Source organism: Erpetoichthys calabaricus, chromosome 8 (genome assembly GCF_900747795.2).
Source record: "Erpetoichthys calabaricus chromosome 8, fErpCal1.3, whole genome shotgun sequence".
NCBI lineage: Eukaryota > Metazoa > Chordata > Cladistia > Polypteriformes > Polypteridae > Erpetoichthys > Erpetoichthys calabaricus.
The window spans coordinates 189,008,591-189,021,676 of NC_041401.2; the positions used below are offsets into that span (position 1 = coordinate 189,008,591).

Genomic DNA, 13,086 nt, shown 5'->3' on the forward strand with positions numbered 1-13,086 from the left:
CCAGTGATACTTTTTTGATTCCAGCCAAGTTTTTTTGCACTCTTCAGTCTCTGGATGTCAGAAGGTCCTCACTGAGGGATGTTTGGTTAGGTGCTGACGGACATCAGATGGGCAGTGACAGACATGGGCGGAGCTAGTTAGGATTTCTGGGCCCGTCCATGTAACGTTATCCATGTTATTTGAATGGTGAGATGCGAGCGGGTCAGAGCTACAAGATCTAGACCTGACGCTGCCCCATCCTGCTTAGAACTTTACTTGATCTGCCAAAGCATTTTTGGTCTGAATGGTACACCATGTGTATATTTTCTTACTTGTTCATTTCTCTTTTTGCTGTGCCACTGGACTTGTGTTTTGAATAATAATGCGTTTGGACTTTTTTCTTGTTTGTGGCCTGGTAACCCAGAGCTGCTCTGATTGTGCCTCACCTGTATTGATCAATCATTTTTCTTTTAAGAGTATTTTTATTCAGGTCTGATTAGTTAGGTTTATATTTGTGAAGGTCCAAGTGGGGTACAGGTGTGTGCTGGATAGTGAATTGCTGTGAGTACCTGAACTGTCGATGAATGTGAAGCCCCCAAACCTGCAGCCAAGGTCGTCTTCTTTTATCTGGGGCATTGATAGGCAGGAACCGAGGGTGGACCAGGAAGACTGAGCCACCAAACGAGACTTACTTGTCAAAAGTAACAAAGTGCTTCCGGACATGTGCAAAACAGTGGACAAGTCCAATAAAAAATTCAATAACGAGTGTCTAACAAAAACAAATCCCAAATAAATAAGCATGTTTACAATTTAAAAAGACTGTATTTCCCCCTTAGGAGGTCCTCATGCCGCCTGCTGTAACCTGATACACCTCGCGGACCACAAATGACCTACTCATCCAGCCACCACCGTTCCTCACAGTTACCATCTCTTCTGGATACTGCAGCCCCCTCTTTAGGACACCCTACCCTCTCACCACTGTTGACTGTAGTGACCGACAATTTGTGAATGATTCATTATTTCTGTACGACTCTTTTTAGTGAATCATATGAACCTATTTGTGAACACGAATGAATTGATTCAGAGGAGCTCAACAAAAGTGCTAAAGCGCAGCATCAATACGCTGATAAATATTTAAAGCACATGCGCAAGAACCACCTAAATTATGAGTCTTCACTCATTTGATTCGCAAACTAATCACTAGCTGAGAATCGATATAACAACAATTCTCGTTCATTTGATTTGCAAACGAGTCATCACCTGAGAATCAGTCTATCGATTCTCACTCATTTGATTCATAAACAAGTCATTACATGAGAATCACTCTATTGATTCTTGTTTGTTTGACTTGTGATCGAGTCACTACTCGAGAATCAGTCTAATGATTCTTGTTAATTTGACTCACAAGCAAGTCATCACTGGACAATCAGTCTAATGATTCTCGATCTCTTGATTCATGAAGTCATCACCAGAGAATCAATATAATTGTTTCATTTATTTGATTCATAAACGAGTCATCACCTGAATTTTTGTTAATTTATTCGCGAACGATACTCGAGAATCAGTCTGACGATTCTTGTTCATATGGTTCATAAACGAGTCATCACCTGAATTTTCGTTCATTTAATTCGCGAACAATACTTGAGAATCAGTCTGACGATTCTTGTACATTTGATTCACGAACGAACCATCACCTGACAATCAGTCTAACGAGTTATGAATGAATGAGTCATCACCTGAGAATCAGTTTATCGATTCTCGTTCATTTGATTCATAAACGAGTCATCACCTAAATTTTCATTCATTTAATTCACAAACAAGTCACTACTCGAGAATCAGTCTGACGATTCTTGTTCATATGATTCATAAACGAGTCATCACCTGAATTTTTGTTCATTTAATTCGCGAACAATACTTGAGAATCAGTCTGACGATTCTTGTACATTTGATTCACGAACGAACCATCACCTGACAATCAGTCTAATGAGTTATGAATAAATGAGTCATCACCTGACAATCAGTCTATCGATTCTCGTTCATTTGATTCATAAACGAGTCATCACCTAAATTTTCATTCATTTAATTCACAAACAAGTCACTACTCGAGAATCAGTCTGACGATTCTTGTTCATTTCATTCATAAACGAGTCATCACCTGAATTTTCGTTCATTTAATTCACGAACGATACTTGAGAATCAGTCTGACGATTCTTGTACATTTGATTCACGAACGAACCATCACCTGACAATCAGTCTAACGAGTTATGAATGAATGAGTCATCACCTGAGAATCAGTTTATCGATTCTCGTTCATTTGATTCATAAACGAGTCATCACCTAAATTTTCATTCATTTAATTCACAAACAAGTCACTACTCGAGAATCAGTCTGACGATTCTTGTTCATTTCATTCATAAACGAGTCATCACCTGAATTTTCGTTCATTTAATTCACGAACGATACTTGAGAATCAGTCTGACGATTCTTGTACATTTGATTCACGAACGAACCATCACCTGACAATCAGTCTAACGAGTTATGAATGAATGAGTCATCACCTGAGAATCAGTTTATCGATTCTCGTTCATTTGATTCATAAACGAGTCATCACCTAATTTTTCATTCATTTAATTCACAAACAAGTCACTACTCGAGAATCAGTCTGACAATTCTTGTTCATTTGATTCACGAATGAACCATCACCTGAGAATCAGTCTAACGAGTTATGAATGAATGAGTTATCACCTGAGAATCAGTCTAACAATTCTCGTTCATTTGATTTGCAAATGAGTCATCACCTGAATTTTCGTTCATTTAATTCGCAAATGATACTTGAGAATCAGTCTGACGATTCTTGTACATTTGATTCATGAACGAACCATCGCCTGACAATCAGTCTAACGAGTTATGAATGAATGAGTCATCACCTGAGAATCAGTCTATCGATTCTTGTTCATTTGATTCATAAACAAGTCATCACCTAAATTTTCATTCATTTAATTCACAAACAAGTCACTACTCGAGAATCAGTCTGACGATTCTTGTTCATATGATTCATAAACGAATCATCACCTGAATTTTCGTTCATTTAATTCACGAACGATACTTGAGAATCAGTCTGACGATTCTTGTACATTTGATTCACGAACGAACCATCACCTGACAATCAGTCTAACGAGTTATGAATGAATGAGTCATCAACTGAGAATCAGTCTATCGATTCTCGTTCATTTGATTCATAAACGAGTCATCACCTGAATTTTCGTTCATTTGATTCATGAATGAGTCACTACTCGAGAATCAGTCTGACAATTCTTGTTCGTTTGATTCACGAACGAACCATCACCTGAGAATCAGTCTAATGAGTTATGAATGAATGAGTTATCACCTGCGAATCAGTCTAACAATTCTCATTCATTTGATTTGCAAATGAGTCATCACTGGACAAGCAGTCTAATGATTCTTGTTCGTTTGACTCATGAGGTCATCACCAGAGAATTAATATAATGGTTCTCATTTGTTTGATTAGTAAAATGAGTCATCACCTGACTGCTGTTTACTCTACAAATATATGATATATGGTCATCTGCCTGCCCTTATTATCTTACTTGCATGTCTCTTCAGAATAGTTAACAAATATCAAAATTTTCTTTAAACGGCCATTAGGACGCAGGATAAGCCCGTAAACAAATGCACTACATACAGTTATTAGGCTACACCATTGTAGAAATTCAATATAATTTACTAGGGGGTTTGGCACCCAACCCTCAGTTGCGGCCAGAATATTAGTAAAATCTGTAAATGTACAAAAGAAAAATTATTATTTATAGGAGATTTGCCCCCTGTTCACCTCGCTTGCCAACCACCCTGGACTGCGCTATTTGCCAGCCACTTCATGTCTCTGCCACTCGTGTTGTGAAGAGGGGTGCTGAACGCACTCCAAGGAGACACCCCCTCTTAAACGGTGATACAATTGGAAACAAATACAGTTTTTGTTTACCTCCTCTTTGCTCGATCAGCTGCAGGCTGCTGCTGCTGCCGTGCCATGTGATCAGAATCTCGTGCGTTGCTTCAAACATTTAAAAGCCTGTACAGCAGCTGTCCTACTCTTTGTCTTTTATTTCCGGCCCCGGGTATGGTTAAATCTGTTGGCACATAGTCTCGTCTTGCGGGATGTGATCTCCTGATATAGTTTAGTTTATAATTTAAAAACGGAATCAGAATCTGAAAATCTAACAACATCACATAAACGTTCAATAAATTCTGAAAAGATTGATATCAAACATATATATGTAGGTTTTAAAATAAGCCCGATTTAAAGCGTGACAAAAAATGTGACATAAAAAGTCACATAAAATCGTTGCAGAAAATCGTTGCACTTTTAGGCTTAGGATTTTATATATAGAGAGTAGATATAGTCATTGGACATTTAAGCTGATCCCCTGTAGAAATGCACTTTATACAGTCATTTGGCTAAAGGTAGACCCTCTATAAAAATATAGTATAAACAATCATTAGTGCGTAGGCCGAGTTCTTATAGCAATGCACTCTGGACAGTTATTAAGTTAAGGGCAGACTTCAAGCAATCATTGCATGCTGGGATATGTGGCAAAGTGCTAAATATGACAGCTTTAACAGGCCTGCCATTGCTGTGTCCCAAACATTATGATGCTCCGAAATGGAGGGGCCACTTTGAAAAATTGTTGTGTGACTGAAATGTGTGTAAAGACCCTTCAATGAAAGTCTGCAATGTGCACTTTAATCAGAAGTCTGAATTGTTTGATTTGTAATTTTAAACTGTGGAGGAGAGGGAGAAATCAAGGAAAATCGTGTCCTTGTTCCCATCATTATGGAAGGCACTCTAGGTAGGTGTTGACCCACTAACTACTCTAAAGGCAAGCATCAGAGATTAAAACTTAATATGTGCCGCTACAGGAAGCCAATTTAGTGATCTGAAAACAGGAGTGACATGTGCCCACCTCGGTTGGTTGAGCACCAGATGTGCCGGTGCATTTTGAGTCATCCTCAGCAGCTTGGTGACACATGCCAGTGTTCTTCATAGCAGAGAGTTGTAGTAGTCCAGACATTACAACACCAAAGCCTGGACAAGGAGTTGTGCTGCAGAGTCTATCACAGTGGTTCTCAATCTGTGGAGCAGGCCCCCCTAGGGGCGTGCGAAGTAACAAAAAGGGGGGGGCGCGAAGATGTGAAAAAAAGAAAACAAGAATCAAAAATATGAAAAATACATCTATTGAAACCAAAACAAATTAACTTAAACAATATTCTGATACTAGAAGAATAAATTTAGAGTTAGATAAATATCGATAAAAGTTAAGTAGGTATAATAAAATATGCATCTATGATATATTATTAATTAAAAAAGAACAAATTGGTATTAGTGGGCTCCTTTCAAAAAAACGTTAGGGGGGACGCAATTAAAACTTATGAAAACTCGGGTCGCAAATACTTAAAGGTTGAGAAACGCTGGTCTATCAGATATGGCCTCATGTTGCAGATGCTGCATGGAGTGAGTCTGAAAGACCAAGCTGGTCATTGATCACCACCACAAAGTTGTGTATCAGCTTGGTGAACTTGGTGAAGCTGAACTGAGATGGATGGATAAGCTGGGATAATAAGAAGGTCCGTCTTTGCCATATTGAGCTGGAAATAAGTGTCCCTTCATCTGAGACATGGAGAGACTGTAGCCGATACCGTGTGGTCCTCCGTAGTGGACGACAGGTATAGCTGGGTATCATCAACATAGCTCTGATAGGAAAAACTATAGGTCAGGGTAGGGCCTAGTGAGTAGGCATATGGAGAGAAGAGGAGAGGACCCCGTAGCGATTCCTGAGGTACCCCATTGCTTATCTGGTGCACCTTTGACATCTCTCCACACCGGGACACACGGGAGATCCTGTCCAAGAGGTAGGACTCAGGAAATTTTGAGTATGTTGTGTGTATATTTTTGACCCTCTGATGGTTTTAGAAAGCCCACAGTAAATTAAACCCTTGTTGTTTTTGTAATGAAGATGTATGTTGTATACTAATTCTGCCACAGAAAAAGAAGAGTTGAAAGCAGGGTACTGACCTTACATACATGTCCATTATTCTAGTGTATATACACTTTTCACCACAACTGCCGGTGTGATGGTCAGGCATCAACACACTTTTGTCCATATGGTGCATGTGAAACACAATTGTTCCTGTCTTGCGCCTGGTGACTGCTGGGATAGGCTCCATTACCCTGCCCTGCCCTGGGTGACCGGGTTTTAAAGTGAGAAATTAAGGACAGAAAAAAAAAATAAAACAATGAAAACTTCCGAAGAGCACAGCGATCCTCAAAGTGCGGTCGAGGAACCCGCACACAAAGAGTTAAGCGAGCGGTGACGCCTCTCAGCCCGGTGGAAGAAGGAGGGGTGAGCAGGAGGAGGGCGGGGCCTGAGGCGGAGTCTTTGAATCCCGACGGCCGAGAGAAAAGTTTACTGTGTGAACTAGAAGCGCGATCGTGAATTCCTGTGAGAGACAGAGAGAGAGGATGAATATTACGGCTCGGCGGCACTCGCCACAGTTATCCCATTAAAGTGGTCCTCTCCAGCGTCCTTGGAAATCTCGTTTGGGCAGAGGAGATGCCCTGTGTCCAGTAAAGGTGGCGCGCGCGTCCTGTTGCGCTGGCAGACGGCGATACTTTGCTTTTGGATGGGAAGCCGCTGCTGGTGACACTCCGTGGTGCAGCCCTGCCCGCTGCACTTAATGATGAGAGGACAGGGGTGAGGGGGTTTCGCTGTGTGCCCCCCTCTCCCCCAACCCCAACTTTAAGCGATATTAGCCGGATTGCCATGAGGACCCTATGATCATAGTTTAATTACTGAAGCACAACTGGGGAGCATTCGCTTATTTTTCAAGAGACAGTTGGAAATCATGTTGGACTTCAGATTACTGACATACTTTGCGTTAAGCACTTTTTTGATTATGTCTTATGTCGTTCATAACGTAAAAGGTAAGAGGGGGCGAGGGTTGCATTGGGGTGTTTGCGGGGTGGGGTGGGGGGGGTTAGTGTTTGGGGTCAATTACGTCTGCTTTACGATACACGTGCCCGCCGAAAATGTTCACTTCACACCCAGAGACACCTGCTTTAGGCTGGAAAGAACCCTTCGACGACACCCTGTTTGTTTTTTTTCTTCCACTTTTATCTCAAGTTTTAACTTCTTCTGCCAGCCGGCTGAGCCTTCGGTTCACAAAAAAAAGAGAAAAGAAATGGCGCATGCGCATGTGATCATAACAAGGTGCTCGTATGACTGTGTACTTATGCCTTTTTAACTTTACAGTATTCTTGTTCATTTGTACCTTGCGTGTTTTGGGAGTGCTTTGTGGCACAGTGGCATGCGCTGTGCATATTGGATGGTAGCTCCGATAGATTGGGTTCGTAGTGCTTTCCTGGTTATCCCACAGGGAGTTTGGACGTACCCCCTTGTATTTTCATTTCCTCCTTGTTCTCGTGTCTCCTTTCGCACGTCAGTGTTATTTTGCTACTTGTAAATTGGTGGTTTGGAGGGGGGGTGAGTGTGACCTGCAATGTACTGGCATCTTACCATGGATTGGTTCCAGCCTTATAAATAGATAGATAGAACTTTATTTGACCCTGAGGGGAAAGTTTGGCTTTTTACATAAGTAAATCAATGACAATATTTATATTATAACAACCGACAAGCCCCATTCAGATGTACAACTAAAAAGAAAGAAAAGTTGACTGACTTGGCTGAGGACAGACCCCAAGTCAACGGACCCCCTAGTTTGGTTTGGACAGTTCCTGCTAGGTATTGTATTACAAATAAAGTTAAAGCTTCTTCTCCTTCATCTTTTTTCCCAGTTCTATGTGGGGTCGATGCGTTTGATCAACCTTCTCCATGCAGCTCAGTCCTTCACCTTCTCCCCAGTCCTCCCCCTTATCCTTCAGATCTTCTTTTACTTTATCCATCCACCTCTAATTTGTTCTCCTTTGCTTTCTCTTCTCCCGTACTTCCATTCCCATCACCCTTCCCCCCCCCCCCCCTCCATATTCATCGTCTCTGCTCATCACATGTCCAACCTACCTTCCTGTACTTTCTTAGATGTCTCTCACACTTTTCTTGTCCCTCTGATGGTCTCATTTCTTCATGTAACTCCACACATCCATCTCCACATTCTCACTTCTGCCTCATCCTACCTCTTTACTGTCCATACATCTTTGCTGGTCTCGCCACTGTCTTAAAAACCTGACCTTTAACCTTCACCTTAATTCCATCCCACCATACTCCTGACACCTTCTTCCAGTTGTTCCATCCACATTGCACTCTATGGGTTCTCGAATTCTCCATCTTGGGCTGTCACTGATCTCCGCTGTTTAATCTTCTCCACTCTTTTCAGTTGCTCTCCCTGCAGGCAAACTTCTGAATCCCGATCATCATCATTAAACCTCAAGTATTCCATCTTCTTCCTGTTTATCTTCAATCCACTATCTTCCAAAGCCCTTCTCCATTCTTCCAACTTCCTCTCCACTTCCTGTTTTCTAACAAATAAAGTTAAGGCTGCACCATTTCAAATCGTTTTTCTTCTCCCGTAGGGCAGTGTGTGGCTCATCTGCTTCTTTGCTGTTATGTTTGGAAATCAGTCCAAAATAATTTTGACAACTTTTGTTCTGAAGGAAATAATGGTGCATTTGAAGCTTAAGGATTGTGGCGTTTTATTGTATCGTATCAAAAAAAAAAAACATAGGAAATGAATTTTTATTTATTCTAAATGTACACATTATTTCGAGTAGAGTTAACATTCATAAATCAAAATGGTCCAAGAATGCTTCCTCCTTCAGTACCTTTGAGATGGGTTACCAATATTATTTAAAGCAGGTGCTGCTAGTGGAGCTGACAGACCCTTGGGAGGACCGCATTCAAGAGGCTAATGAACGAAAGTGGAGCTGGTGGAGCAGTTGTCGGAGGAGCTGCTGGACCACTCACTGTGAGCCCCTTGAGGTGGGGTTTGGGGGGCTTTGTTAGCCACTCCTTATGCGTGGTCTACAACATGCTTGGCATCCCAGGAGCTGCGGAAAAGGAGAGCCATAAAGTCCACCATAGAGGCTGCAGAGAGGGGCCTCCAGGTGGCTTTGGATCAGCTTGCTGGCTCACCTGAGCGAGGGTGTCTGATGTCACGAAACCCCAAATTCCTGATGTACAGTATCTTTAAACTAAAGTCTATCAGAGGTGTGGAAAAAGCAGATACAAAAAAAAATTCAGAATTTTGTAAAAAAAAAAAAAATTGAATTCCATTGTATAAATGTTTAATTTGTTACCTTTGGGATATAACTGACTAGCTGTCCCCTGCGGCTCCGCCCACATTGTAGTGAAACAGGACAAACTTTAAAAAATCAATAAAAACAATGAAATGTAATTCTGGTCCATGCGTCAGGTAGGTACGCTCAGACGTCTCCACTGTATCCGATTGTGTTCAGCTCTGGCGGGAGAGCGTCCCCCACGTAGGGAGAAGAACACGTGGCCGTGATATCTCTGCCAATGAGCAGCTACCCTCTAAAACACACGTAGCTCTGATCTCTCTGTCAAAAATGTCAACCGTTACTCCTTCACAATCTCTAGATCAGTGGTTCCCAAACTCGGTCCTGGGGACCCCCTGTGGGTGCAGGTTTTTGTTCCAACCAGATTCACAATCGGTGATAATAATCGATAACAACTGATCTCATTTAATTAGCTGGTCTTTTTTACTCTTCTCTTATTCTGCATTCAGAAAAACACAACAAGATGTTGTGAGAGAAGTCACAAAATCAACCGGAATGTTCAAGCAAATTCTAGAAAAAAACCGACCTAAATCCGTCAAGTAGTTCTCTTGTTAAATAATAACAATAAATTACATTTATATAGCGCTTTTCTCAGTACTCAAAGCGCTATCCACACAGGGAGGAACCGGGAAGCGAACCCACAATCTTCCACAGTCTCCTTACTGCAAAGCAGCAGCACTACCACTGTGCCACCTGTGAGGACAACTAGCTAAGCTAAGTAAGATACGCCCTGAGGCTGGTACGTGAGTGAGGAGGGCCCTGCCCCACTCCCCTCGGCCCACTGCATCTCTCTTGGATTCGGGCAAGTAAATCGGTACCACAAGCGAACTATGGTACTTAACGCGATGAGAGAAGTCGCAAAATCAACCGGAATGTTCAAGTAAGTTATAGAAAAAAACCCGATCTAAATCTGTCCGCTAGCTAAGTGGAGGTCAGGCTGGCGCGTGAGTGAGGATGGCCCCACCACCCTCCCCTCGATCTGCTGCGTCTCTGTCGGATTCGCACAAATAAATTGGTAGATATGTAATGTCTAATGATATCTAATGTAATGGTAGATATGGCAGAGATTCAGTTGGGGAGGTTGACCTTGTCTTTCCATTTTTAGTGGGGTGTGTGTGTTTTCCTCTGGTCAGACCTTCTCTGGTGTCTCAAATCTAATGGCAGTTTTCATTTTAGGTGTTAACATCTGCATGAGCGGAAGGGCCACGTCCTGTGAAGAGTGCCTCCTCATCCATCCTGACTGCAGCTGGTGCTCCCAAGAGGTACGTGTGCTGCGCTTGGACTTTGTTTATTGTCTCCTGCATTGCTTGACGGACCGTTCTTTATTTCAACAGTTTTTGGTCTTTCTTAGGTAAACATTTCTGACCAGTGATCTCCGCTGCTCAGGTGCGAAGTAGAGGTTTCTGTGCAAGTGGATTTTAGGAAAGAAGAATAGAAACTAACATGAGGTTAAAAATAGTGTGACCAGTAGGGGGCGTTGCAACACCCTAAACCACCACACACGTCCACACAGACACATGTCCCAGTTGCAAATGTCAGTCAGTCATCGTCCAACCTGCTATATCCTAACAGAGGGTCATGGGGGTCTGCTGGAGCCTATCCCAGCCAGCACAGGCTGGGCAAGCCAGGAACAAACCTCGGGCAGGGTGCCAGCCCACCACAGCAGGTGCAAATGTAAGATTTATTATTATAAGTTACCTTACAAAAGGCTCATTTTAGTAAACACCAACATACATCCAAATTCTTTCCTCTCTTTTTCTCTCTCTTGCTTCTCCTCCACTCCTCCCAGGTGAGCGTTGTCTGTCCTCCACACCTGACTCCTACTCGCCTGAATGAGGTCAAGTGGCTCCTTTTATCTTAGACCTGACAGTACTATCGGTGCCCAGGGTATTACCCGTAAAAAGCAGTTCCGCGTGACAAAAAAGGGATTACTAATCCCAACAGCTGCCCCTGGTGGACCCCACAGAACCCAATAGGGTTGCCCCACAGGATTTGACAGCTCCCAGCATGCCCTGTGGGTGTCTGTGTGGGAATCTTAGCCTGGGTATGCTGTGTATTGGGGGAAGCTACTGATCTGACTACATCGTCTCCCCCTGTTCCACAATTAAATTGGCCTCTCGGTCGGGTAAGGAACTTTGGTCTGTTCTTGCCAGGGCATCAGCATAATTACTCCAAGGTTGCCACCTCCTACCAAACTCCTGGTAAAGGCAGGGAATAACCCGCTGTTCTTCTCAGCCATTCGATATGGCGGCATCCTGGCCAGGTAACGAATCCTGCACCATCCTGTTCGGGACGCCACCTCATGCCTCCCATCCTTTATTTGTTTATTTGTTCCGAAGGGGAAATTTCTTAATTTACATGCTGCTTAATTTTTATATGGTTGCCAAATGACTTGTCAGCGGTTTGGATTGATTTTGTTTGTGATTGTTATTTTTTTATTATTTTTAATCATTTTACCCGCTTTTGTTATTTAATTTTATTTTTATTTAGTTCCTTTGTAGAAGTTTTTATTTGTTTTATTTTGTGTTTTCTGGGTTCTATATGAAGTGGCCAGGCTTGAATAATGCTATACAGATAAAGTTATTATTATTATTACTTGAGGAGTTTAAAACTCACAGATCCAAAGTGAACACGGGGAGTGATCCTGAGGTGGAGAGGAGTGTAGGTGGCAGACTGGCATGGAGCCCGGGGGTTTAAAGACAGGAATTGATGAATAGAGCTGTAGGCAGAATTGTTACAGGATGGCAGGGTTGGGATTAACTTGATGCTAACATTCTGACATTCTGCTGTTAGGCAAAAAAAAAAACAGAAAAACATAGTGATGGATGATGGTGGATCTGTTCTTTGGGCTGGTGGAGTAAACCATAGCTTCAAGAGAGTGCATTAATCCTTTTTTAAATCTGCAAGTCTGACAGTGTCATGCTGTTTCTTTTTCACATAATCTTTGGGACGGAGACACATTTTTCCTTGATTTGCTCCTCTGCTTCACAGTTTAAAAATTACAAATCAAACAATTGCAGACATTGTGATTAAAGTGCGTGATGGCTGTCATTGTAGTGTAGCATTAAAACAAAAAGAAAATCAACAGTCTTATATCTTGTTTCACCCAGCACCCCTCACTGCAACCGCCGAAGGTGACCAATGTCGCAGTACTCGTGAATTTCCTCTATCTATCTATCTATCTATCTATCTATCTATCTATCTATCTATCTATCTATCTATCTATCTATCTATCTATCTATCTATCTATCTATCTATCTATCTATCTATCTATCTATCTATCAGTGCCTTTCACATCCATAAGTCCATCTGTCTATTATTTGGTTCCTTTCAAATCTATCTATGATCCTTTAACACTATTATTGTACATAATGCATTTCTAATCTATTTATTTATCTATCATTCTATCATATAGTGTATTTCAAATCTCTCTGTTACATACTACCTCTCAAATCTATCCATCTGTCATGTTACGACTCTCATGTGTGTCTCTGTTGATTATACAGTGTGCAGTGGAATCTCGGGTCACAACCGTAATTCGTTCCAAAACTCTGGTCGTAACTCGATTTGGTCGTGACCTGAAGTAATTTCCTCCATAGGATTGTATGTCAATACAATTAATCCGTTCCAGACCGTACGAACTGTATGTAAATATATTTTTTTAAAGATTTTTAAGCACAAATATAGTTAACTATACTATAGAATGCACAGCGTAATCTATACATATTAATAAAAGGCAAAGCCCTCACTGACTCACTGACTGACTGACTGACTGACTGACTGAC

The 13,086-nt window shown here is 41.8% G+C and overlaps 1 protein-coding gene across 1 annotated transcript in view; it reads left to right on the forward strand.

The window, feature by feature from the left end:
- The first annotated feature begins 6,424 nt into the window (after positions 1-6,424).
- The window catches only part of itgb5 (integrin, beta 5), a 154,185-nt gene continuing 147,523 nt past the window's right edge, over positions 6,425-13,086 (forward strand). Inside the window, exons 1-2 of the mRNA XM_051930310.1 lie at positions 6,425-6,976; positions 10,478-10,563. Coding sequence (XP_051786270.1) covers positions 6,898-6,976; positions 10,478-10,563 — 165 coding nt within the window. The 5' untranslated portion in view covers positions 6,425-6,897. The remainder of the gene's footprint in view (positions 6,977-10,477; positions 10,564-13,086) is intronic.